This window comes from Nipponia nippon, unplaced genomic scaffold (genome assembly GCF_047370975.1).
Source record: "Nipponia nippon isolate SJK-2023a ecotype South Korea unplaced genomic scaffold, ASM4737097v1 scaffold_5, whole genome shotgun sequence".
NCBI lineage: Eukaryota > Metazoa > Chordata > Aves > Pelecaniformes > Threskiornithidae > Nipponia > Nipponia nippon.
The window spans coordinates 27,193,121-27,217,957 of record NW_028262369.1 but is presented as its reverse complement, the minus strand read 5'-3'; the positions used below and the strand labels follow the sequence as shown (position 1 = coordinate 27,217,957).

General features: G+C 38.7%; 1 protein-coding gene across 4 annotated transcripts; it reads left to right on the top strand.

Moving 5' to 3' along the window:
• Positions 1-840: 840 nt before the first annotated feature.
• Positions 841-24,160, top strand: LOC104009360 (protein zyg-11 homolog B). Of its 4 annotated transcripts, none has more exons than XM_087734467.1 (14): positions 841-978; positions 8,354-8,519; positions 10,961-11,715; positions 14,360-14,500; positions 15,734-15,910; positions 16,078-16,142; positions 16,780-16,879; positions 16,961-17,011; positions 17,635-17,796; positions 17,904-17,951; positions 18,590-18,787; positions 18,880-18,932; positions 19,565-19,662; positions 22,131-24,160. In XM_087734467.1, exons 2-14 carry the CDS (start codon positions 8,468-8,470, stop codon positions 22,319-22,321), a joined length of 2,091 nt encoding a protein of 696 aa, XP_087590593.1. In that variant the 5' UTR covers positions 841-978; positions 8,354-8,467; the 3' UTR covers positions 22,322-24,160. The 4 variants fall into 4 exon arrangements, with proteins under 4 accessions (XP_087590593.1, XP_087590592.1, XP_087590594.1 ...); XM_087734466.1 differs by lacking the exon at positions 841-978 and adding an exon at positions 2,144-2,274; XM_087734465.1 differs by lacking the exon at positions 841-978 and adding an exon at positions 2,314-2,523.
• Positions 24,161-24,837: the final 677 nt, after the last annotated feature.

The following is a 24,837-nucleotide window of genomic DNA, read 5'->3' as shown; positions in this document are numbered from 1 at the left end:
CTGGATGAATTTAAGCCAGACGCGATATTAGGATACTTATACAAAATACGGCAGGCTATCCAATTCCAGCAGTTTTGAGCACAAACTGAGTTTTCCGAGCACATTAGAAATTTACATGACAAAATGCTTAGAGTTCAAATGAATTTCAAAGAACATTTGAGTTAAAATGAATTTCAAAGAATATTTGAGAATGCTTTGTCCCAAGTGATTTAGTAACATAACGCCGGCTTGTCAAGCTTTTGGGATAAATAAAACTCAGTTAAATCCTGTGCATACGCTCCCATAGGAAGAAACCCGATTGTCAGTTAACAGCTGGAGCTAATTGCGAGAACCACTGCCGGTCGTGCTGTCGAAATGCCAGTTACAACTGCTGTTACGAGTCATTTCCTTAAAACTTTTCAGACTTTTCAGTATTTGGATTAACGCAGGTTGTCCACGTGAAGCTACAACCTTGTTTTCAAAACGTATCGACCAAAAACACGGCCACGTCTGTGAGAAGGCAAGAAAGAAGATACACATCGTTTGGCCCATGCTGACTGCTCTCTGCGAATTTTTGTGTCAAGTCCTCTGGTCTGGAGAAGGCCTCTGGAAGATGAACTGGTTTTGTACCAGCCATACTGTTTCTCTGAAAATCCAGCTTTGAAAAATTTCAGTTCGCACAGGCTCAGTAGAAACTCTTTGAGCTTGTTGGTTTTAATCCCTGAAGAGTCTGTTCTTGCAGGGATTTTGTCTTTGCAGTTTCTGATGCCGATGTTGAGCCAGTGCCAACTCAGCCATACGGCCTCTCCATACTAGGAGCGAAGCGGCGCAGCGAGGCTTCCCGTGCTGCTGCGGCTCTTGAGCGCAGCGGGGCAGGCCACGAACGGGCACTGAGAGCAGGGGATCGGGCTGTCGCTTGGAAGTTTGCACTGTCTGAGCCCAGGCAGGAGAAAGGAAAATAGTTCCTACCATAAATCTGGATGGAATGAGAAAAAGAAGGTAAAGACAAGACATCTGGTGATACTCAGGTTGGAGTGAATTTGTTAATAGGTATGGAAAGAACAGCCTGGAAGCTCCAAAAGACATTAGGAAGTGGAAGAAACGTATAATGGGCTAAGAATAACAGTACTAGCCCCTCCCTTTACTCATCTAAGCTAATTTCTGTTTCCATAATTATGCAAATTATTTCTTCTGAGCAGATTAGATTTTTAAGTGGTTAAATTCAAAACACAAGGACTTTTGATTCTGTTCTTGTCAGATCCTGAGCATGTCATTTACTTTCTCTACATTGACATCCTAAAGAATTGGGACTATAACTGCCACGTAGTCCTTAAACAGGCAAAACTGTGATTGATAACGTTCGTAGAATATTTTGTAATCTTCTAATGGCGGAAACATAAATGATTTTAGCAATTGTTCCTTAATGTTTATTTATGTGTTTTGCTGATTTGCAAACAAATATTATTTAAAGCTGCTGCATGTAATACCAGCGATTCCTGAAAAGCTTTAACAGTAAACTCTGTAATTTCATTTTACTTGGACAGGGTAATTGTATCACTCTTTACTTTGTATCCCGAAACAAAAAATAACTGTATTCTCTTTACCAACAATGCATGTATTTGTTGGGAGCCAGGTTTTCATCACTACTACTGTATCTGAAACCTGAAATTATTTTGTATAAAAGCTTATGGCAAAGCTCCTCTCCAGCTTCAAAGCAGGTGGCAAAACCTATTGTACTGGCGATTATTATTCATATTTCCAGAAGAAACTAGTTTGGGCAGGAAACAGATTTAAATTACAGAGGTTAACCTGTGAGCAACACGCATAAAGCTGACGTTGAATTCCTGGTGGTGAGAGGTTACCAAAGACAAGGAACTGCTACAGAACTGCTTCAGTCCTCAGCAGCCTCTGCTTGGACAGACTCACCGGCGCTTCGGCGTTGCTTCACCCTCGCTCCGAAATGAAAGCAACTAGGCGTCAGGGAAGGTCTCACACACATCATAACACGCGAGGCGAATGCGCTTTGCTGCGTAATAGACACTTCTCCTGACACTTTAAACCTGGATTTTAAGGTTCCCACTCATCCGGAGAGCCGGCAGCCTGTGCCTGGCGCGGCCCCTTTAAGGGAGGCGGGCTTGGCGCTGCTTCCCGGCCGGCTGAGGCAGATTCACTTCCAGGTCGAGGGGGGTAAAAAACGGGGGGGGGAGTGGAAAAAAAAAAAAAAAAAAAAAAAGGGAGCCAAGCTCCGGGACCCGGCTCGCTGGGCGCTCGCCTCCGGCACCCAGCGCCGCGATGGTGAGTGAGCGCCGCGGGCAGCGCCGGGCCGAGGAGCCGCTGAGGCGATGGGTGGGGGTTGCCGTCGCTCCGCGGGGGCGGGCAGGCGGGCAGGCTGCCCCTCGCCTCGGGGTGACAGAGCCCGGCGGAGGGGAGCTGAGGTGAAGCGCCGTCGCCGCCGCCCCGGAGGAAGGGGCCGTTATGGCGGCGCCGCGAGCCCCGCTCCGTCAGGCGCGGGGCGGGGTGGGGGGCTGCCCCGCGCCCGTGCAGGTGAGGCCGTTGGCCGGAGCGGGCGCGAGGCGGGCCCTGGGCACGCGCCTTCCCCCCACCCGCTGGCGCCGAGGGGCAGAGGCGGGAGCGACCCGGCGGGGCCGCGGCGGCTCCTTCCCCTCACGCACACGGACCTGCCCCCGGCCGGGCCGGCAGCCCTCGCTCCCCTCTCTGTTGTGTAACTGCTGCGGCTGCCGCCCTACCGGTTATATAAAAGGGCGACGGAGAGCCGGCAGAGGGGAGCTTCAAGCCCGGCGCGGTGCGAAGGGGCAGCGGCAGCCTTGCCCGCTGCGCCCCGGCATCACCACAGCGCCGCGGGGGTGGCGGCCGGACCGGCCTCGCTGCCGCTGACCAGCTCCTCTCACAGCACCTTGTGGGGCCGGGGACCATCGGCTGCGGCCGGCTTCTCGCCAGACAGGAGCGGGGGGCAGCCCGGCGGCCAGAGCTCCTCAGCCGGCTGGCGTGAAAGACGGGACAGGACAGCCGTCTCTGCCTCCTCCGGCTCATGCCTCTCCCGCAGTCTGGGTGCAGTCCAGCCCTCGAACAGCTCTTTTCCCACTGGGGCTTGCTTTGTCCAGGGCCTGTCTGGAAAAAGCCGTGCCACCGAAAGCACGGGTTTTGTGGTATGCACGGTACGTGGGCCTTGCTGATCTGTGTAATGTGTAGTCGCGTGTTCTTGCAGCACGGAGCTGGCCAAAACTGGCAGTGGAGAAACAGCCTTTCTCCGTGAAAGACAGGCCTCAGAGCAGAACATATGGGTGCTGTTTTGGTTGCTCCTCTGTTTGAGAGATGAGTGTGCATATTTGCTTTTAAAGGACTAGCGCAGGACTTCGTGGGTTATCTAGCCTAGTTCCTTGTTATTAAAAGCCTAATTTCATTTAATCTCCTAATAAAGTTTGTTGTCTTTATTTTAAAAGTAGGTACCTTTTGCGCCTGCTGTTCTATTCAGTGGACTAGGGTGGAACTTCATTGTTGGATGTTTTGCAGCTACGTACTGACATCTAAATTTATGGCAAAAATTCTAGTTCATGGCGTTTCTATGCACCTTTGTTGCTCTGCTGGCACTGTGCTTCACATTAATAGCCTTTTTCCTTCTATAGCCTTATTCACTGTGCTGTATTTATAGGTGGCATTCGTATCTCTCACCTTTTGATCTGCTAGGCTAAGAGAAGCTTGTTCAGTTTCCTACTCCCAACATGCTTTTTTCCCCCAGAGCATTCCAGTAGCTGTTATGTTCAAACTCAAAATGGTGCAGGTATCTCTTAACATAAATAGCCCCATGGGATCTCTGAGTGTCTTGAAAATGACATAATACTTCCTTATTTTTGCTTGATGCTTCTCCTGATGCCTTCTTTGGCTGCCTCACATTGTTTTCTTGTGGTTAAGCAAACCATTCAGGTTCTTCTCTCCAGTCATTTCTAATTGATGGACTCATATCTGAAGTTCTTGATATTAATCTTGAAATACATGGCCTTACTATGTAGTTTTAATGTGGTACTATTTAATTTTAGACCTCTCGTGATCTCTGCCAACTTGGTATCACTAGCAACTTTAATCAGTATGTTCCCACTTGTTGTGCCAGAATAGTTAATGTTAAATTTGAGGTTTGAGCATAATCCTTCCTTGAGTCTGGTTAATAAATTGCCTACTTCTGTTTCATTCCATTTAATTTAGGATAATCATAAAGCTTTCTTCATAACATAAATCACTGAACTGTTTATTTTTCACTGCCTTTCCCTTCCTTTATTAGCGCTCAGAAGAATTTTGATGACCATTACTTGATCATTTTAAGAATGTTCATTTTAAGAAATTAAGTAAAGTTTTGGGGCTGTGGAGAGGTGGAAAACAGTGAAAAACACAGTATGTCCAAGACCAAGGATTAATGCTCTAAATTACCTCTTATTTCCTGCTAACTTTTTGGGAGAAATAATAGTCATGATTTGAAAAGTCCCTTATCCTGTACCCCTTCTCCTTCTTTGAGATTTCAAAGAGAAAAAAGCAGATGGGCCTGGCATACAGAGACCTTCCACGTTTGAGTTTTGTCATACTGAGTCTGCAATCGGGTATAAAAATTGGGGAGCACATCACAGAAGTGGTTTTGTTGGAGCTGAAATTGGTATTTGTCTTAGAATCATAGAGTATCTCAAGTTGGAAGGAACCCATAAGGATTGTCAAGTCCAACTCCTTCCAATGTTTTATACTAGTTTATTCGGGCGGGGGAAATAATAAAAAACTATCTCTGGACAAAAAGGTTTAATTTTTAATGAGTCAGAAGGAACTGAATCTTTCAGGCTGGAGTTGGTAGGATCACCATACCTGTAGTGAAAAAGGCCCACACAGCAGTGGAATTTACTTTTTGTGCAAAGTTAGTTAAAACATGAGTTGAACCTCTCTCGTTTTTTGGTTGTTGTATATGCAAGTGAGGTTTTGTGGTGATGCTTCCCCAAAGGACCAGGATTTTGTTTTTATACTCACACGCAGCTGGTTAATCTAGGCATAATGTTGGGCTTCAGATTCTCTAACTTATTCCAGGTACTTCCAAGATGTCCCCTTAAGCTCTGTGGTCTTTTTAACTGTATTTTGAAATACAGGGTAAATATATTCTAGCAATATTGGAAGTTGATTCAAGGAGTTTTTAAAAGAAAATGTGGAGGATGGTAAGAACCTAAGGATTTCTAAGAACTTTTCTAACTGCACTAGTGTATGAGCTATAAGCTGAGCTGGGTAACATCATACTGAAGTTGGTATTGCATTTCAGTCCACCAGTGTATTGGATTACTGTTAGATGCCAGTAGCCATGCAGTGTACTCCCCCCTCGTCCCTCCAGGCACTTTTTTTTTGTTCACCTTGGTTATATTAAGCACTTAAAGTTATCCTTTTTTAAAAGAATTAATTGAAATAAGCCTTGAAAAGCCAATCTAAATGAAATTATTCTACTTTTTTTACTATTCTGTAAGCTAGTTGATTTTAGATGTGTCACATTATTCTTACCGGTACATGTTTTAGCTAATGAAGACACCCAGACTTGCGTCATGTAATGCATGATTCTGTGTTTTGGGGAATTTATTTTTGTATTTATTTTCTGGCCACTGAATTAATTTGATAGAATGAAAGAAACCATGAGGTTACATGGACGTATCAGATAGTTTAAGATGGCTATGGAAAAGTCAAAGATACATAATAAAAGTTCTACTGAAATATGGCTGAATGATCTTTATTAAATTAAAAAAAAAAAAAATCCTGTGCTGTGGTTGACACACATTTACATCGTCTCGGAGTATTAGAATCAGAAAGTGAAATGAGCTGAAAACAAATGCCAGGTTTGTTTTCAAGCTGACATTCAAAAGCATAGCTAGAGAAAGGAACCACTTGAATCCTGACCTTGGAAGAGCTTAAATACAACTGCAGACTTTCACTATGAGGTCTTTAACTGGGCAATATTCTCCTTAGGTAAAGAGAAGTTGAGAAATGGAATGCCGCTGGCTTACATAAAAGGTTTACAGGCTGCATTCAAGCTGTTGTATTTCAGTAGCAGACAGTCTAGGAAATAGGTTTTTTATGATGCTTGTCAAGGGACTTTATTAGATATAGATAAAAATGTTTTGCCTATCTGCCCAGGTTACCTCAGGAGCCTTCGTTAGGTGTGTTTCTTCAGCCTTTTTGCAGCAAGTTGAAGAAACATTCCAAATGTCTCCTCTAACTGGTATAAGTGGAGTTAATAAAAGTGATACTGGGTTGTTTGCAAGTGCTTGTGGATTTTGTTCCTTTATTGTATGGAGATGTCCTGTATGGACTTCTAAAGTGATTACTTTATACAAGAATTAAAACAATATCTCCGAATTATAGATTGGCCAGTTAGAGGTACTGGTTGAAAAAATAGTTTTCTGAATCATATGCTAGTGGCCAATCTGCAAAGCTAAAAATTCTCATTGGAGTTTGCTCACTGATATATAAAAGTGTTTTAGCTTTTCTGGTAGAAATGATGGAACAGTACCAGATGGAATGAAGAGAACCAGGATTCTGTTTTTGTCATACTTAAGCATCAAATTAGAAGCACAAGATCTAATGGGAGATGAGGATGTCTTTGCTTCAGTGGGAATAATTTTCATATGCCTTTGAGTAAGGATTCCGATTTTTGTTTGAATTGGCAGCTGTCATATAAGCCTTGGGCGTGTGTACTAATTTCAGGTTAAAAAGAAAATTTTCCCCTCTCCTTCAAAAATTGTACTATTTTAAAATAATTAGTTGTTTTTTCTCTTTAGAAGTATTTCAGGCATTGTTGCACATTATAAACAAACGAAAGACATGAACGGTTCCAAATTCTGTTCCTTTTCATACCAGCTTAAGATTGGAGGCAGCCAAAATTGCTGTTTTCTCGTAATATGAGCAAGTCGTGTCACAAAATAACTCCTGTTTCTTCAACAATAAAATGTAATAATCAAGCTTAAAAAAAAAAAAAAAGGCACTTAGCAAAATCAAGTCAAAGGAGTTGAAAGTTGCATGTCAAAAGCTGCAGAAAGAGCTTATATTTGAATAATTTGGAGTTTCTGGTTCCCAAACCTGTACTTAAGTCTTCAGGAGCTCTTAAACTGCAGTCTCCCATTGTTGTCAATACATGATTCATTGAAGATAAGCTCCATTCGATCTTTGCCCCAACGTGGTACCTCCCAGTCTTCAAATATATGCACCTTGTTTTAGAAGACTTATTTCTGTAATTTTCTTCATATTTCTTCTATATAACCTTTTATATATTTCTGTACTTCTGTGATGAGCACATTAGGCAAATGAAACAACAGAAGTTAAATGAGCTAGGAAAGAAAGGCGAGATTATCCAGAACTTTCAGTATAAAAGGCAAGCTACAGTTTTTCCTACAGATGAGATCTGGCAACAGTTGATGCTGTTATTTTCAAAATTGTCTGGGGGAGTATGTACCAGTCACTCGGCCTTCTTTTGTATAGTGCTGGGGATGATTCACAGTGCTGCAAGTCATTCTTTATGTTGATTAATCTGTGTGACTGAAAACAGTAGGCTATTATTAGACGCTGAATAAAAAAACCTTTGAGATTTTAATGTATCAATGTACAATCTCAAACACTGAAGGAAAAGTTGAAGTTTGTATTCTGCCTTGTCCTTTGTACCCAGGGTTCTACTATAGATGATTCCAGGTGCTTAGCATAAAAAGGAGGAAATTGACATCTATAATCAGAAGGAATACTGTAATAGTTGTTACTTTAATTCCACATTTTGTGCAGGATTATAATAGTTCTTTTTGAGTTTTCTTTTTTGATCTGAAGCTCTAGCTGCCATTTTCAGTACCAAAAATTGCTCTGAACAATATATGAAATTTATCTAGATTTCTCACATAGGTTGGTAGTAGACTTCAAATGTGGGTTGACCTAAATGAAAGATTAAAATAAATAGTTTAAGTGAAGAAGTAAAATTTTATCTAAATCTTTCAGCCTGTCTTGATTGATTAATTCCCAGTACACTTCACAAATTCAAATAATCTTAATCAGGAATTACTTTTCTTTCTCTGTGAACTCAAGCAGGGCTCAAGCAGAACAGACCAGACTGAATGTGGTTCTGGGGTGACTGGGGGGAGGAGGCCGCCCATCAGTTTGGCCAGTCATTTATTGTGTGACCTGACTTACATGTTTGCGTGGCTCTAAGGGGGATGTCTCCTTTTGTGGTATTTGCCTGTTCCAATGAGGATTAGACTAACAAAAAAGAATGATTTGCCTAAAACCAACATTATAGAGGAATGGAAGATTCATAGAGAGAATGATGTGACTAAATCTCCTTTGTTTCATTGTGTTTTGTATATGACAGGAGGAAGCTTCTCCTTATTCTTTACTTGATATCTGTTTGAATTTCCTGACTGCCAACCTAGAGAAGTTTTGCACAGAAAGGCAAGATGGAACGCTATGCTTGCAGGAGCCAGGAATGTTTCCTCAAGAAGTAGCTGATCGATTGCTGCAGACAATGGCATTTCATGGTAAAAACAATTATTTGTGGGTCATCAGTGAAAATATTTTACTGGAATGTGACAGTGCAGTTCTGGTGTATTTTCTAGTAGAATCTGCTGTTGCAGCTGTTAAAACTGTGCTCCTTAATCTCTTAATAGAGAGTTTCTGTTATTCTGGCTTTTCCACAGCTTCGGCTGAATGTTGCATTGTCAAATAGATAGCTCTAAATAGAAAGTCCTTTGTCTTGGTTTTATGATTTTAATCTAATGTTATTTTAATTGAATATTCTTTAATAGATCTTTTCAATCACTTTTTATTTGATTCTGTTACTTCTAGCAGCACTCAAATATTTCAATATCTCCTGCAGAGCAATTAATGGAATATTCTTTACTGTGTGTCCTTGTGATTAAACTAGGAAATAATCTTATTTTCATTAAAATAGTTTCTCATCTCTTTTGGCACTTTAGTTGAAGTGGAATTATTTGCTCAAAATCAGTCAGTTTCAAGAGTAGTATAAACATCTGTGAAAACCACATTGTGATGTTCTTACATTTTAGGTGCTGGCCTGTCATGTTCGCTGTCAGCACATCTTTGGGGAGAGGGCTTCCCTCTCCTTTCCTTGCTTTAAGCATGACAAAGGAAAATGTTGCGTCGATAAAACATTCTCAGCATGAAAAGAGTGAATGTATAGATTACCCTAGAGAAGAGGCAGGAGACCCATTCCTGGAGATCCTGGAGACTTTTATTTAGAGATGAGACATTACACTAGAAAAATTACTCCAAACAGACCAAGCACCCTGTCCTATAGATGCAGATTTGATTGGGTCTTACTGTGCAAATACTGGTGTTCTAGTTTTCTCAAGTTGTTCTGTCAGATATAACAGAAGGAATGGTCCTAAAGAAAAAAAATAGCAAACCTGAAAAACCTCTTCATTTTCAACATACATTACTTTCTGATAAGTAATTATTTAGAGAAGTCCCAAGAAATCAGCAGCTTATTACCAGTGCTAGTAGTGATGAAGGCAGTTCCAGACACCGAAGCATCACAAACGCTCTATCAGAGTGCAGGATGTTGAGAAAGAGCATGCCAAGTAAACAGGGTGTGGCTAAGGTAGGCCAGTGAGAAAGCCCACCTTGATCCTTAAAGGAAAAGATTAGCAAAAATTAAGAAGTAATTTAGAAATACTTTAACCAAATTATAATTATTTCTCACACTTAATTTTTCTGCTGGGTACCAATAGTTTCACCCCATATTTTTGCTTTCTCTGCACAAGAGGAATGCCCCGACTACTTGGTCAGAAATGACTAAACTGTTTGCTTTTTAGAAAGGTCTGCAAATCTTAATACTAATTTGACTTTGTCACAGAGGCAATTACTAACTTGTGACTTAAATACAAACTGTAGTGGCAGTGATGTTTTTATTCAAATATGTTGCATTTTCAGTTTCTTTTCTATGTTCAGTATGCTTGAAGGTAGGAGATAAAAAATGGGAGTGTTGACGTTTATAACTCTCCAGAGTGAAAGTAGAAGGACATGTTCTTCCTACTCCTTTTGTGTGCATACTTGTGCAACCATACCCTTCTCATATGGCTTTCTATAAAGCAGTAATCCTTCTGTTGATAAGATACAAATAAGAAGTTTTGGTGTTTTAAATACATTTTGGATAATCCTGTGCATGGAACTAAATGTGTTATTTCCGTTAAGATGTTGCCAGTACGCTGCAAGAGAAGACTACTTATGCAGTCGTCTTGCTACAGAGCAAAAAGATAATAATCTCAAGCAAGATTGTTGCATTTCCTTTTTTCATTGCTGTCTTTCTCTCCTTCCCACCCTTTCCTTATCCTCCTCTTTGTATCACTTTTTAGGTTTTTTTCTCACATTCAGCTTGTTTCTGAGCAACACTCCTACCTTCCTCGTGAGTGATATATAGAAGAACTTAATTAGCTTAGTTTAGTGTATTGATCCTACTTATGAATTCAATCAAATGCTAAATTATTCAATTGAGTTAAAGCAAAATGAGAACTGGTCATTGATTGCTGGTACTATCTTGAGGTTAATGGAACTGTGACCAGGGAAGAATAACTCTCAGAAATCTTGAAATTCTGTTTTTAGCACATTTCTAGCCAGCTGAGTGAGAAAATCCAGAAAATGCAGGCAGCAGCCTGAATGTTTTTGAATCATATCCACATTTTATTTATTGCATGTTCCATGTTGTGAACAAAACAGGTAACGTGTATATACTACATCTTAATTTATCTGTCCTATTCTTAAACATGGCTTTTTCCAAAAGTGAGATCCTAATCTTAGAAGTGGAACCTCAATTATAAAATTTTGGGATCATGGCATAATGATCCAAGACAACTACTTTGCAATTAATTTTCTTTGTTAACGCTTTGTACCCTTTGGGTTCTTAAAATAAAAGTGGTGTTCTATAACACTAGAGCCAAACACTAATGCTGTTTTCCAATAGGGCTTCTGAACGATGGAACTGTGGGCATCTTCCGAGGCAACCAGATGCGCTTGAAACGAGCTTGTATCCGGAAGGCGAAAATCTCTGCGGTGGCTTTCCGGAAAGCGTTCTGCCATCACAAGCTGGTAGAACTTGATGCTACTGGGGTGAATGCTGATATAACAATCACAGACATTATAAGTGGACTTGGCAGCAATAAATGGATCCAACAAAATCTGCAATGCCTTGTGCTGAACTCACTGACTCTTTCTTTAGAAGATCCATACGAGAGGTGCTTCAGTCAGTTGTCTGGGCTTCGTGCATTGAGTATTACTAATGTTCTGTTCTACAATGAGGACTTGGCAGATGTTGCTTCGCTTCCTAGATTAGAAAGTCTGGATATATCGAACACCTCTGTCACTGACATAACAGCACTCCTCACCTGCAAAGACCGACTCAAGTCTTTGACCATGCACCACCTGAAATGCTTGAAAATGACCACAACCCAGATTCTGGATGTTATAAGAGAACTAAAATACCTGAATCACCTTGATATTTCAGATGACAAACAATTCACATCAGACATAGCACTTCGTTTACTGGAGCAGAAAGATATCTTGCCTAACCTTGTGTCTTTGGACATTTCTGGAAGAAAACATGTTACGGATAAAGCTGTAGAAGCGTTTATTCAGCAACGGCCCACAATGCAGTTTGTAGGACTGTTAGCTACTGACGCTGGCTACTCAGAATTCCTAACAGGAGAAGGAAACCTAAAGGTTAAGTGGGGGAATTAATTTTACTGAAAAATTACAATGTGCGGGAAAAATAGAACTAATCATTTGTAACAAATATATGTGGGTGTTTCAGAAGGAGGCTGTAGGTTCATTTTTTTAACTGTTAATTGTAATTACTGACTTTATGTCAAATTCCTACTTAATTCTGGCACAGAAACTGCTAAATTTAGATAATACTATTGTAAGAAGCATCTATTTTCTGTGCCTTTTCAGTGAGCCTTAGATCCTGACTTAACATATCAGATCTCAGAGAGCAGAACTTTGTCTGGTCTGAAGTCATTTACTGGAATAATATTTTCTGGTTTGTGGCACAGTATCTAGCATAAGGCAGCAATATCTAAGAGGTGGAGGTACAATTTGCATAAGCTTTGAGCAGTTAATTATTAACACAGTAGATACAATAAAACTTAATAACTGAGCTGCTGTTGTACTCCATCACCACTTCTATTACAATATTTCTACCCACCTTGAAAGGTCTTTTGGTGATGAACATGTAAGAAGCAATTACTTAGGGAGAAAAACTTCCTCTTCTTGAACAAATCCTAAATTATCTAGCCCCTTAGGATAAAGTGATGTCTACTGAAGTGCATTTATTTATCTTTTAGTGCCAGGCAACAAGACATTGTTCCATGTTCTGTAGAATATGTATGCACTTACTGGAGAATGAGCCTATCCTGTCCCTGCTATGAAGGGGTCAGAATTAAAGAAGAAAAAGAGATATTTTAAACATGTCAGTGTCAGTGGTATATCATCTTTGACTCTTTGAGGTTTTTTTCCTACTGTGCCATGAGGATGATGGAAGCTGCAGAGGGAAATGAGGAAGAGTTTGCATAATGTGTCCATAGTTTAATCTGTCTCCTGTGCAAGTTGAGTTTTGCACTTCAGTTTTGAAATTCAGAATGCTTTTGTTATAGGCAAGTGAGTTAACACAGCTACACAATTTTATTTATTTTTTTCATGGAACTTTTGATGGCTGTTAATGGCCAAGTCTCTTGAGTACTTAGTTGTCACAGCTGATAGCGATGTGTATGAACATTGAAATGCATTGTTGGAGAAAGCAAGTTCCCGTTTGGCATGATTGATGTACGGCATCAAGAAATTGTACCTCAAGTGTGGTATAAAATAATTCAATATAATCCTTGCTATTTAGAATACATGCTTCACATAGGTGACTGTGCTATGAAAAGGCAGGAAGGAAGGAGGTTCTAGTAATGTGAAAATCATGATGGACTTGTAGCAGTGTAGTTAGCAAAAAGCAGTTTGCATTTCTTTCTTTTTTTTTTTTTTTAAGGCATGGTTATCAAGAAGAGACTGTAGGCAGCGATTGGGTTTTTTGCCCCCCCCCTTTTTTTTTTCCTTTTGGTGACCTGAAATTCATTAGTGGCTATACTGAAATATTCAGCTGCTTAGTCTAGATACTGCTAAAGAATAAACAGGACACAGCACTCATGGAGACAGTAAATGTAAAATGTTACTGTCTTTGCAGCAGTCCTGTGAAATTTGATTATAGAAATTCTTGAAAGATTAAACACATTGTAGTTGAGAACATGAACCTAAGTTGAAATTCTTCATGTAGTGTATAATTGCTGCAAAACGTGTCAGTAAATGATTGCCCTGTTCTAATCAGTAGAGAATATAAAACAAAATCCAAGATGGTATCAGTTCTCTCAAGGTTGTAATATATTCCTGATCTAGCAAGTTTTGAAAAACTTGGCTCTATACAATACAGGATGCACAGAATGTGACGCTTCAATCTAGGAATGTTTGCTTTCCCTTATGTGACACATTAAGTAGAACAAGTTCTGCATGCTTCCCTAAGAATTTTGAAAAACAGTGATTGCGGCAATGATTCATTAAATAGTAGGACTGAGGAACAAACCATCTACAGTTATACAATTTACAGTTATAAAGTAGATAAAATATATTTAAGTGGAAAATATAGCAGATTGGGAAGTGGAAAAAAATTGCAGCTAGTTGCTGATTTAATATTCTGAACTTTAGCTCGTATTAGTTAACAGCTCATAGCTTCTAATGCAGTCTTCACCTAGTTTATTGTTTAGTTTTCACATGTATTTAAAGTCTGGTTTTAATCATTACTACTTTTGCAGAGAGCATGACTAAATTCTTTAATATGGTGCTGGAAAGCTGTTGCTACAGGTATAGCTTATAGGAAACTTGATGTAGAGAAAGAATGGAAATCTTTTTTTATTGCCAGAGCTAGAACCCAGAGCCAAAAAATTACAGCCAAAATACCGTCTTCATCAGTTTATCAGCTGCATTTGACAGAGTGTTCAGTTACAAATAGTGCTTTTAGGCATTTGGTGCATCATAAGCAGTTTTTGTTAGTTATGAAGTGCTGCTTTTACTTAGTGGTTTCATGCAGTTCTGCTTAAAGACATGACTGAAGCCTAATTTGGGCTTATAATGTGGATTCTTCTTTATGAGGAATGTTTGAAGATTATGTCATTCTGGATTAATATGGCCAGATAAAGTAATCATTTGCTTACGGAAGGATTTGGCTAAAAACATCGCCACCTTTGAAACTGCAGCTTTGCACTTTTTAGGAACAAAATTTTTGAAGTAAAATGATGACATCTTGAACTAAAGATTATTTCTCTGCTCATAGGTATCAGGAGAAGCAAATGAAACTCAGATTTCTGAAGCACTGAAGCGTTACAGTGAACGGGCCTTCTTTGTGAGAGAAGCACTCTTTCATTTATTCAGCCTGACACATGTAATGGAAAAAACAAAGCCTGAAATTTTAAAGGTAAAATAATATAGTTTTGATGGTTGTCATGCATTGTTCCTTAAACTGAGCCCATCCCCAAACCCTGGTATAAATTATTTTATAAGCTTTTACATTTTTTGGTTGTGATTTTTAAGATTAAAATTTTAATGTTGGGTAGAAATGAACAACTATTTAAACAACAGTGATGTAGAAGATGCCCTATAGCGTTTTATGTTAGGTAAAATTGATCTGGACTAACGTATCTAAATTTAGTAGCATCTCAATTATTTTTTTCATGTGATTTTGACTATGATATGAAATTTTCTTCAGATGCTGAATTCTGTCATTAGAACTTATCTGTACTGGGTCAGATCAAAGGTCTGTCTAGTCTTATTCCCCAGGTACAACAGTGCCTTCTGCTGATGGTTACAAAGCAGTAATAATAAGGAAGGCATTCAGTGATATTTCTCTTCACTGTCACCTTCTAGTATGATAGCAAGTGAATAAATATAGTTAGTGGTGTTCTATATTGGGCTCTAACGTGGAAAATCCTAGAAACTTCCTTAGAAAGCCATTCTAGGCATTGGCTTTCCATGTCTAGAACACCAGAAATGGTTTAATTTTCACTGGGATCATAAAAAGAGGCATCAGTAGGACAGATGACTTTTGTTTTTCCTATCCTCTTTGAAGTTGAACAAGTGACCTTGATATTGTTGGCTTCAGTGTCAAAAAGACTTTGGCAATCAATAATCAACAAGAAAAATATTTTCTTAGGTGAGATCACAATCAATGTACCTAGCCAAAAACGTAATTCAGGAAGAAGGTGCAAAAAATACATCCTGACCTAGCAGCTTAGGATGTGATCTGAAATGGCTAGTCACCAAACACCAAGCTACATTATTACCATTACACTGCAGAAACTCTGTCCTGCCTTATTCATCTCTGAAAGGGTTTGGTGATTTTTATCCCAGTGTGTAGAGCAAACCTTGGATCTTTCTAGGAATCTCTTGCACTCCATGCAGCATCTCCTTTGAGAGGCTGCCACAACCAGTGCAAAAGTACTTGGAGAAATAGAAGTTGTCAGCTTTGAATCACTGAGCAGAAGGAAATGTTCTTCCTGAGAATTAAAATCACACCAGATGGATTTTTCACTTAAATAAAAGGGAGGCAGTGTGCTATGGGTCGCTGTGGCCTCAAGCAACAGTGGATTGCTCTCGGGGTGTGTGCACAAACACGTAACTAACTAACGTGGGCAAAACTCTTGCATTTCAGCTTGTGGTTATTGGAATGAGAAATCACCCCCTGAACTTGCCTGTGCAGTTAGCAGCAAGTGCGTGTGTCTTTAACCTAACCAAGCAAGATTTAGCAGCAGGCATGCCTGTGCGGCTTCTGGCCGACGTCACTCACTTGCTCCTGAAGGCCATGGAACACTTCCCAAATCATCAACAGGTAAAAGACAAAGTTTCTTTATTTTCTGTAGGATTCCCTGTCTTGTGAATATTACAAAAAGTTTCTCCACATCTCGTGACCTCGTGGAAATACATTTAATGATTCATAGCAAGAAAGTATTCTGAAATACGTATGTCTCTGAAGTAATTTTTTTTCATTTCTCATAGCTGCAAAAGAATTGCCTTCTTTCGCTATGCAGTGACAGAATCCTTCAGGATGTTCCATTTAACAGGCAAGTTTTATATGTCAGTTAAAATGAGTTGTAGCATTGCAGGATATTTTTCTTGTTGTCTGTTCCTTCAGAAGGTTTGTTTCTGGTCTCAGTTTTGCTCAATTTAAATCATTCCAGTGTGCTGAATTTGTTTGGCCTATATTATTTTGCACCTGTAATTCACAACTGAATATAGGTCTGAAAAAAATCCTTTGGTGTTACAGGTATTTTTTACTTCACCTGGATGGGTCTATCACTAATGGCATGTAACGGAAGTCAGGATTTCTCTGGGGAACTATGGGATTGCTTTTTGCAGAGATTTTTCTACTTTTATGTTTTGCCCAAATGCTTTGAAGTGTGTTGGTCTGATGTTTCAGAAGATTGTGCCAAATTTTTCTTCCTTCTTTGGAAGCAATTCCTGTGCACTTTGATATATAATAAGAAGTTAGAGACCCTAAGCAAACAACTCAAAGCTGACTGAGGCTTATGCAATACCTGTAATTTCACTGTGTATTTCTACTTTTTTTTTGGTACAAGAAATATTTCTTCCAGTTTATTTTCTTGCATGCGTTTCTATCTGATGTGTTGTCTGTGTACATTTTTTCTTTTACTAAGACGTATGAGACTTCTGAAAATTAAATTTATTTTTAACTTCCAGGTTTGAAGCAGCCAAACTTGTTATGCAGTGGCTGTGTAATCATGAGGATCAAAACATGCAAAGGATGGCTGTAGCCATAATTTCCATTCTTGCTGCAAAGGTAAGAAATTTCAGCTTTGAGGTGATAGGATAATATTTCTAAAGTCTAAAAAATTGTTGATATGGTTTTGTTTGTCTGCAGCTTTCAACAGAGCAAACAGCTCAACTTGGTGCAGAGCTCTTCATTGTTAGGGTAAGTCAGATACTTTCCTGCCAGTCAAAAATACCATCCTCTCCAGCTATTCATGCTAACCCTATTCCTAAATATACAAAATAAACATAAGTAGATAGAATTCTGAGAACACATTAACCTGTATTCATTTGAAAGTTCTTTAGAAGAGAAAAGCCTAGAGAATTTGTTGGAGATAATATTGGAGACAGTGGCAATGAGACATATTAGCACAGATGAAAAGAAGCCAAAGTGGAAAAACTTGACACAATTAATACAAAGTAAATTAACAAGACATCTCTTGATTTGAAATCCATTGTATAAGATGAAAGATGATCAAAAACAGAATATTTGAAGTAGATGGTTAGTGCTGTCAATGTTCATGTGGGATCCAGAGTTCTGTGGATGGCTTTGTACCATCTGTAATAGTACTTACACATGTAATTACGGTGACAACAAAGGAATTCCTCTAGCAGACAACCATGTTGAAAGGGGAGGTAAAAAGTTTAATAGCTGTTTTATTTTGTATAGTTTCACCCTAAACGTGTGGATCTTTACTCAGCAGAGTAAAGAAGCAGAGGAGCTAATACATTTTTTGTTACGCAATCATAACTGGGATTTTTGGATGTTGTTTTTTTTTTCCCCAGCAACTTCTACAAATAGTTAAACAGAAAACGAATCAGAATCTTGTAGATACTACCCTCAAGTTCACATTGAGTGCACTTTGGAACCTCACCGATGAATCTCCAACAACGTGTCGGCACTTCATTGAGAATCAAGGGCTAGAACTTTTCATGAGAGTCTTAGAGGTGAGGAGTACAGTTTTGGTGGTGCATTATCAACATAGGTTTATAATTAACATTGTTTCAATAATAAGCATACATGGTTACCTATAGTTTATTTCTTTTTTCCACAGTCTTTTCCATCTGAATCATCTATTCAACAGAAAGTTCTTGGACTTCTGGTGAGATGAACAAAAAAAAAAAGCCTGAAATATATACTTTTAAAAATCGATTTTATTTTTTTATTTTTTTACCCCATGTAAATCTGAAAACTTGCCTAATATTTTTATGTTCTTCTTTAATCTTTATAGTGTGCATTATTCACAATTGACATTGTTTTGGACTGTTTTACCAATTCTCCAAAAGCACTAGTTATATTGAAATTGATGGTTACAGTAAACAAAAAGAGCTTTTAAGAAAGAGAGGGCAGTGAGTGAGGCTTCAGATGAGTCGAAATGCAAAAAGTAGGTTGAAAATCAATGGAATTCAGAGTTGTGCACTGCTGAAGTTGACTGAAATTGAGTGTGTTTGAGAGTGTTAAAACTACTCTTTAATTCAGTGTAATCTGCATACTAATGGCCTAAAATTACTTATGAGAAAACGTCTTTGTTTTGAGGCAAATTCCTGCATTAGACTGGAAAAGTTTTGAAAAGCAAAAGTAGTATTTTGGCATTTGGTGGTCACCTGGATATATGAAGATCTCATCCTGGCGCTCATATGTGTTTACTTACACAATGTAGTTCAAGTTTATATGTTTATCTCCCTCATATCGTATTCTTTTTGTTTATATTTTCCCTTTTCTTTCCCCCCCCCCCTCCAGAATAACATAGCTGAAGTTAAAGAACTCCATTCTGAATTAATGTGGAAGGACTTTATAGACCACATCAGTAAATTATTGCACAGTGTGGAGGTGGAAGTTAGCTACTTTGCAGCAGGGATTATTGCTCATTTGATATCTCGAGGAGAGCAGGCCTGGACATTAAGCCGCAGCCAGAGGACATCTCTCCTTGAACAGCTGGTACAGAAACGATGGTGAATTTTATCATACTCTTTAATATTTTTTCAATGTTTGTATTTAACAATGAGTGTTCTTGGTTCTGTATTTTGCAGCATTCTGCCATTTTGAACTGGCCAACCCCAGAATGTGAGATGGTGGCTTACAGGTAACTATTGTCTTGATTTAGAGTTTGGAAAATAAACTGAACTAGATTTAAAACTTGTTCCCAAAGCAGAGTGAGCTGCTAGTCAGACATGGTTTTGTCCAGTGGAAAAACACCTATTGGCTTAAAATACACAGTGTGTTAGTTTTCCCTTTGTGACCAAAGAGGGTTAGGGACTCCTATAAAAGAAAAATATAATATTGTTCTGCCTGCTTTTCTATTAAAGGTATTCAGCTGCATGTCTAAAAGACTTGGACACAAAGATTAACCAGTAAGGTTATATTGGCTAGCACTAGGTTAGCCCTATCTGTCCTAGATAAGGAAGCTTGAGGCCAAAAAGCACAATTAAATAATTACTCCATCTAATTCTTATAATTTCCACTGTTTTTACTCCTGTTTTTAAGGAGCAGGAGGCATCCAAATGCTATGGTAAAAGCATACCACGTATCCACTATATATGATTTTTGCTAGTAATTGTCTTAAACATTAAAAGGCTCGCCTGCTGCATCTAAAACTCCCATTTATCAAGTGTCTCTCCTAGTTGAACCTGTAGCTGAATGAGTAGATGACATGTGACCTCTGAAGTAATAGTATCTAGTAGTAAAGTGAGTTGCTGTTCCTCTCCTTTTTTATAGGTCTTTCAATCCATTTTTTCCACTACTTGGCTGTTTCATGACACCTGGTGTCCAGTTATGGGCAGTGTGGGCCATGCAGCACGTCTGCAGCAAAAATCGTATGTATTAAGATAATATTACCCTTAAAATTCTTATTTCTTAACATATTATTCACTAGCATGAAGTGGGAAAAATAAGAATTCCTAGAGTATTCACTCCTAATCCTCTGGCGAAACTACATTTAGGCTTTGACTAAATGGGGCAGGAAAAGAGAGTAATAGAAGTTCTTTATGTCCTTTTTATTTATTGGAGTTTTACTGTTAAATGCACAGTACTAATTCCAAAAAGTGGACGTGTGTTAAGATTAACTATATTTTGGCTTGCACAGGTGTTTTTATTCAGAAATGTAAATATTAATAATGGGCAACAAATTTCTTCTAAATTAAGAACAATGATTGTAGCAGGTAGCTCTCTCTTAGTATCAGAAGTTTTAGGTAATCCTCATCTCTAATCTCCTTTTTGCAATAACTTGCTGCGACATGAAGGTCAGTTTCTTAATCTGTCTTTCCCATCTGCAAAATGAGAACACCAACGTCTTGTTTGTAAAATGATTTGAGAGCATGTGATGAAGTGCACAAGTGTTGGGAAAGGAAATAAATCCCCTGAGCATACTTAAATGTAAGACTGGACAAACCTTCCTGGCTTTTAATGCCTTTTTTTTTTTTTTTTGACATAAATTTGTATGACGTGAATGTGTGTATTGTCATTAACTTCTACCAGATAGAAAGCGGCTTTCCTCCAAAGTATTAAAACTATTTTCCGTGCCAGTTTTTTTAATCTTCTTGACAGCAGTGTATCTATGCTTGTTTATCCCTGTCCCATAAATCACTATTTCTACAGCGAAAAGACATCTATTCAGGACCAAACAATAACATGATATAATATATAATTGCACATAAAGTACTGTTTTCCTACTCATTACAGTTACAAGCTCTAAAAGAGACACTGTTCCCAGGGTATACTGTCCAGAGATCTGTGAGGGCTTTTCCCATGTTGCAGTAGGGCTGTTCTGACAGAGTTGTTTTACTGCTCAGACTCTGGATAACAGTTTTTGATTAAGACCCTGTAATTCCGTATTAATGAAACTAAAGCAAGCTTTCTCCCCCTCTTTGTGCCTCAGCCCTGTTAACTTAGTATGGTCCTATTTGTTCTATTTATTTTTAGTGTTTATTTTGTGGCGCCCTAACCTCTGGGCTTTCAGCATGCCACAGAGGTTTGTATTGACAGTGAGTAACTGCTCTGTAGAATGGAGAGGCTTGGAAATACTTGGATGGCATACTCCTGATTTGAGATCAAGACAGTATTCCTGAAGTTTAATTCTGATAGTAGTCGGTGCCAGAAGCTTCTGGACAAAGTTGCAGAGAAACCAAATGTTTGGTAGCAAATGTAATAATGTACTCTGAGGGAAAATGTGTTTAATTCTGAAATATGGAGATTTATTTGGGGGGAAAATCTTAAGCTTTTGGTGCTTGGCACCAAGAAGGCTTTTTGTCCTGGAAAGGAGATGCATTTTATTTTGACCTCCTTTTTTAGATGAGGGTGAAAAGTAGTCTGGAGTTAATGGGATTGACTTTTCTTGTTTATTTTTTTCTCCTCTTGCTGTTTCTCTATATCATGTCCACCACAATGAGCTAACTTAACAAAAAAATTAACTTAACTAAAATATTAGTAGCACTGCAGTAAATGTGATCCCCAGTGAAATGCTTAGTGTCAGCATTTAAACAACTCTGGTGTTTCTTCACCGAGATGAATGGTGAAATAGGGCACATCTCAGGTAATGCTCTGTGGATTGCATTACAGTCACGCTGACCTTTTTGTAAAAACTTCTGAAGCTTGCATGTTACATTAAACATATATGGCTCTTTTTATAGCTGGTCCCTGCACGTAATAACACTGGAGCTGATGTAGGTGTGCTTTCAACTTTTAAAAATCGATAATGGAAGTGGAAAGAAAAGTATAATTTTATCCCTGAAAAGGCATTCATAGCAACTTATAACTAGTTAAAGGCTGCCATCAATAGTATTTGGCAAACTGTTTTGGAAGGAACTAGTTCCTATTCACTCTACAAGCCTGTACAAATTCTGTGGTATATCTGATACCATTTTTGGTAACTGTTCTATACTGAGGCTTTTTGCAAAGGTGATATTTTTACCTGGGTACTCATAGATACTATAGTACTTCTGATTCCCATTTCTTAAATGGGAATTTCTTTATATAAGTGCACTTAAAGTGCCTGTAGAGGAGGTGGGGGGAGAGAGAGAATATTGTGCATATTACAAGGCATTTTCCAGTCAGCTAAGACAGACATGGAAACAGACCTGATTACAATCGTAGTCCTGTCCGAACAACTCTGTTGTTCTGTTGTCACTTGTTAAAGTACAAATGCACTTCTGTAGACACTTTAGGGAGTGTCCTAAATGCTGGTCTAGGAGACAAAAATGGATTTGAATCAGCGTTTACAGTATCTGCTACATTTATCCTAGATACATTTTTTTTTTTTAATTCCCTTTTTCTAATCTTATTACAGCTGCCAGGTACTGCAGCATGTTAATTGAAGAAGGTGGTTTACAGCACTTATACAACATCAAGGAAAACGTTCAGACTGATCCACATGTCCAAAGGATTGCTATTGCCATCCTGGATAGTTTGGAAAAACACATTATGCGTCATGGGAGACCACCTCCATGTAGAAAACAGCAACAAAATAAACCAAACTGAAAGCTGCAGGTATAGGGAGTGTAAAGTATTGTCTCTGTAATAATCCTTTCTGATGTGTGTGTAGTTGGAGTAACTTGTAATATAGTGGTCACCATTAAAGTGATTTGCCGCTAATTGTGGTACCCGGAACCATGTATGGTAACCATTGGTGAATGTCAACTTTAATGGCAACCGCATATGCAACTTGTAAGGGGTCACTGCTTGAGCTGGTCATACCTGTAGGATTACTGCTGGCTACAAGGAGATGGGACTTGTACAGATCAATATGCACATCTGAAAAAAAGACTTCTAGGAATATCTTGTTTTGTGACTTCTGGGAGAGAAAGTTATTTCATCCCTATGATTGCTGTTCATAATACTGTTTACCAGTTTGGTGTTTGAATAGAACTGCGTGTGGTTGTGAGATTCAACACTCTTACAGATTAAAACAAAAGTACATGCATGCAGGTTACAATGAGACTTGTAACTAAGGCGACCAAAATGTCCATTGTCTCATAACCCTTCTAAACACAAATGGGGTCTTCAACTTCCTTTTCCTTCTGCCTGCAAGCTGTGTTCTTTTGTTTTCCATACTGCTAGAACAATGCCTTTGCAGTTCAGCTCCCCTGAGTCCTCCCTACCCTTAGTAAGGTGGGGATCGGCATTGCATCAGGGAAAGGGGAAACCTGCTGAAGTAAAGCAATAGAAACAGGATTAGAAGGAGACACAATACTAAAAGGATGAACTAAGTTTGAGATTTTAAACTTGCTAGCAAGAAGGGGTTTTGTTGTTGTTTGACTACTTTTGGTTGTGTGTGATATCTTTCTTTTGTTTTTAGAATACTGATAGGGAAAGGAGAAGGCTCATTAGAGCAAAATACTGACTTGTCTTCATCTTGAAGGGGATTGCACGGAGGAGGCCCAGGATATTTGGTCACCTTATTTATAAGAGACTAATGATTGCTCTGTTGTTTTCTGTAAATATTCTGTCAGTATTGTGTGGTGAATTATATTTCCAAGTCATCACAGTGCAAAATATCACCCAATGTTCTACGTAAGCCCTGTGTCGATTTCATTGTTTTGTGGAGTGTGAAATTTTACATGAAGATGCTAATTGTAACAACTTATTTCTTTCTTGGTTACCTATGGGTTTCAAATGATGTGTTGAATGAAACATATTGCACAGCATACAGATGCCTGATAAAATACAAGTGATGGAAGCAAACTGCATGTCCATTCAAATTCAGTTTTGTTTCAGGTATTGTTTTTGTTTATCTGGTTAGTCTCCACGTTTCCATGGCAACTGATTAATATTCAGAGACTCTCCTGTAAATATATTGGTAATTGAGTTTAAAAAGAAAACTTAGGTTTGGTAGCTTACTAGCAGGGATGGCTTCTTCATGATGACCACATTTTACTATTTTTAACTCCTTCCCTCTCCCAACTCCCATCCTTCAAATAAAAACATCACCTCTAATCTTCAATAATCTACTTATTGTGTATTTCAGCAACTTCAAAAGGTACTCATCCAGTAATTTAGTCAATGTTGTGTAATTGCTTTTTGTATGAAGGTATAATTTGGCTAGCATCATTTTCATGTGTGTATCTGGTTATATACAGTTTTCTTGATTGGGAACGAAATTGAATTGGTTGTAGCTTAGAATTATGAATGTGGTTTAAAAAATGAAAAATGGCCTGCGAGTGTTTACCCACCACCCTTCTGAGGTGTCTGCTATGGTACTTCTGCTACAACATTTCCGTTACATGAAATGGAACACAAAACTTGTCAAAATTGGTGTTAATAGAATGAATATAAATCAATTGCTACAAGATTTTAAAATAAAGATGACAACTCTCCGTACAGTACTGTTTTTTCCTAATAACAGGAGAACTTGCTGAAGCATCTTAACTGAAACTGTAGGGTGTAAAAAAAAAAAAGAAAAAAAAATCTACTACTACATGCAGCACAAAATGAATGTGATACTGGCATCAGTCCAGATGGTGAAGCTGTCACTTCATGAAGTTCTGCAACCAGCAACCACAGAGATTGTAAGTGGTTTTTCCGTACCCTTCTTGTTTTGTTTCCCCCATGCTTCAGGCAAACAAACAGTGAGCAGAATTCTTTTAAGCTGAAAAGTATAAATGCCTACAAAGTATAAATCTACTAAATTTACTTGCATGTGCCAGTTACAGAAAGGTCTCTTCACATGCCTGAGCAGCTTCAGGAGTTCCTGCCAGGGTAGAATAATTCTGGAAGCAACTTTTAAACTCTTATATTTCATCTGTGGCATTTGCCATCTTTTTTGTGAAGGCTGAAGAGCGTGACTGCTTTATCTTTGCAGATCTTGACATACGAAACTTGTACACGTATAATCTGGTAGGGTTACCTTACCCACAGAATTGTTCAGTTAACTTCTGGCACAAGTGAAATTGTGGTGTGCTTCAAGACTAGCATAGCATGAAGTGATGCCCAGTTCCAATGTTGTAAGGCACATTTTATAAGTATATTTTGATAATCTATAAAGTATTTACTAAAAA

Coding starts and splice junctions, on each gene's coding strand:
- LOC104009360 (XM_087734465.1), top strand. CDS start 2,455: ATGGCGGCGCCGCGAGCCCCGCTCCGTCAGGCGCGGGGCGGGGTGGGG. Junction 16,880..16,960: donor TTTCCATTCTTGCTGCAAAG/GTAAGAAATTTC, acceptor GTTTGTCTGCAG/CTTTCAACAGAGCAAACAGC. Junction 19,663..22,130: donor GCACGTCTGCAGCAAAAATC/GTATGTATTAAG, acceptor ATCTTATTACAG/CTGCCAGGTACTGCAGCATG.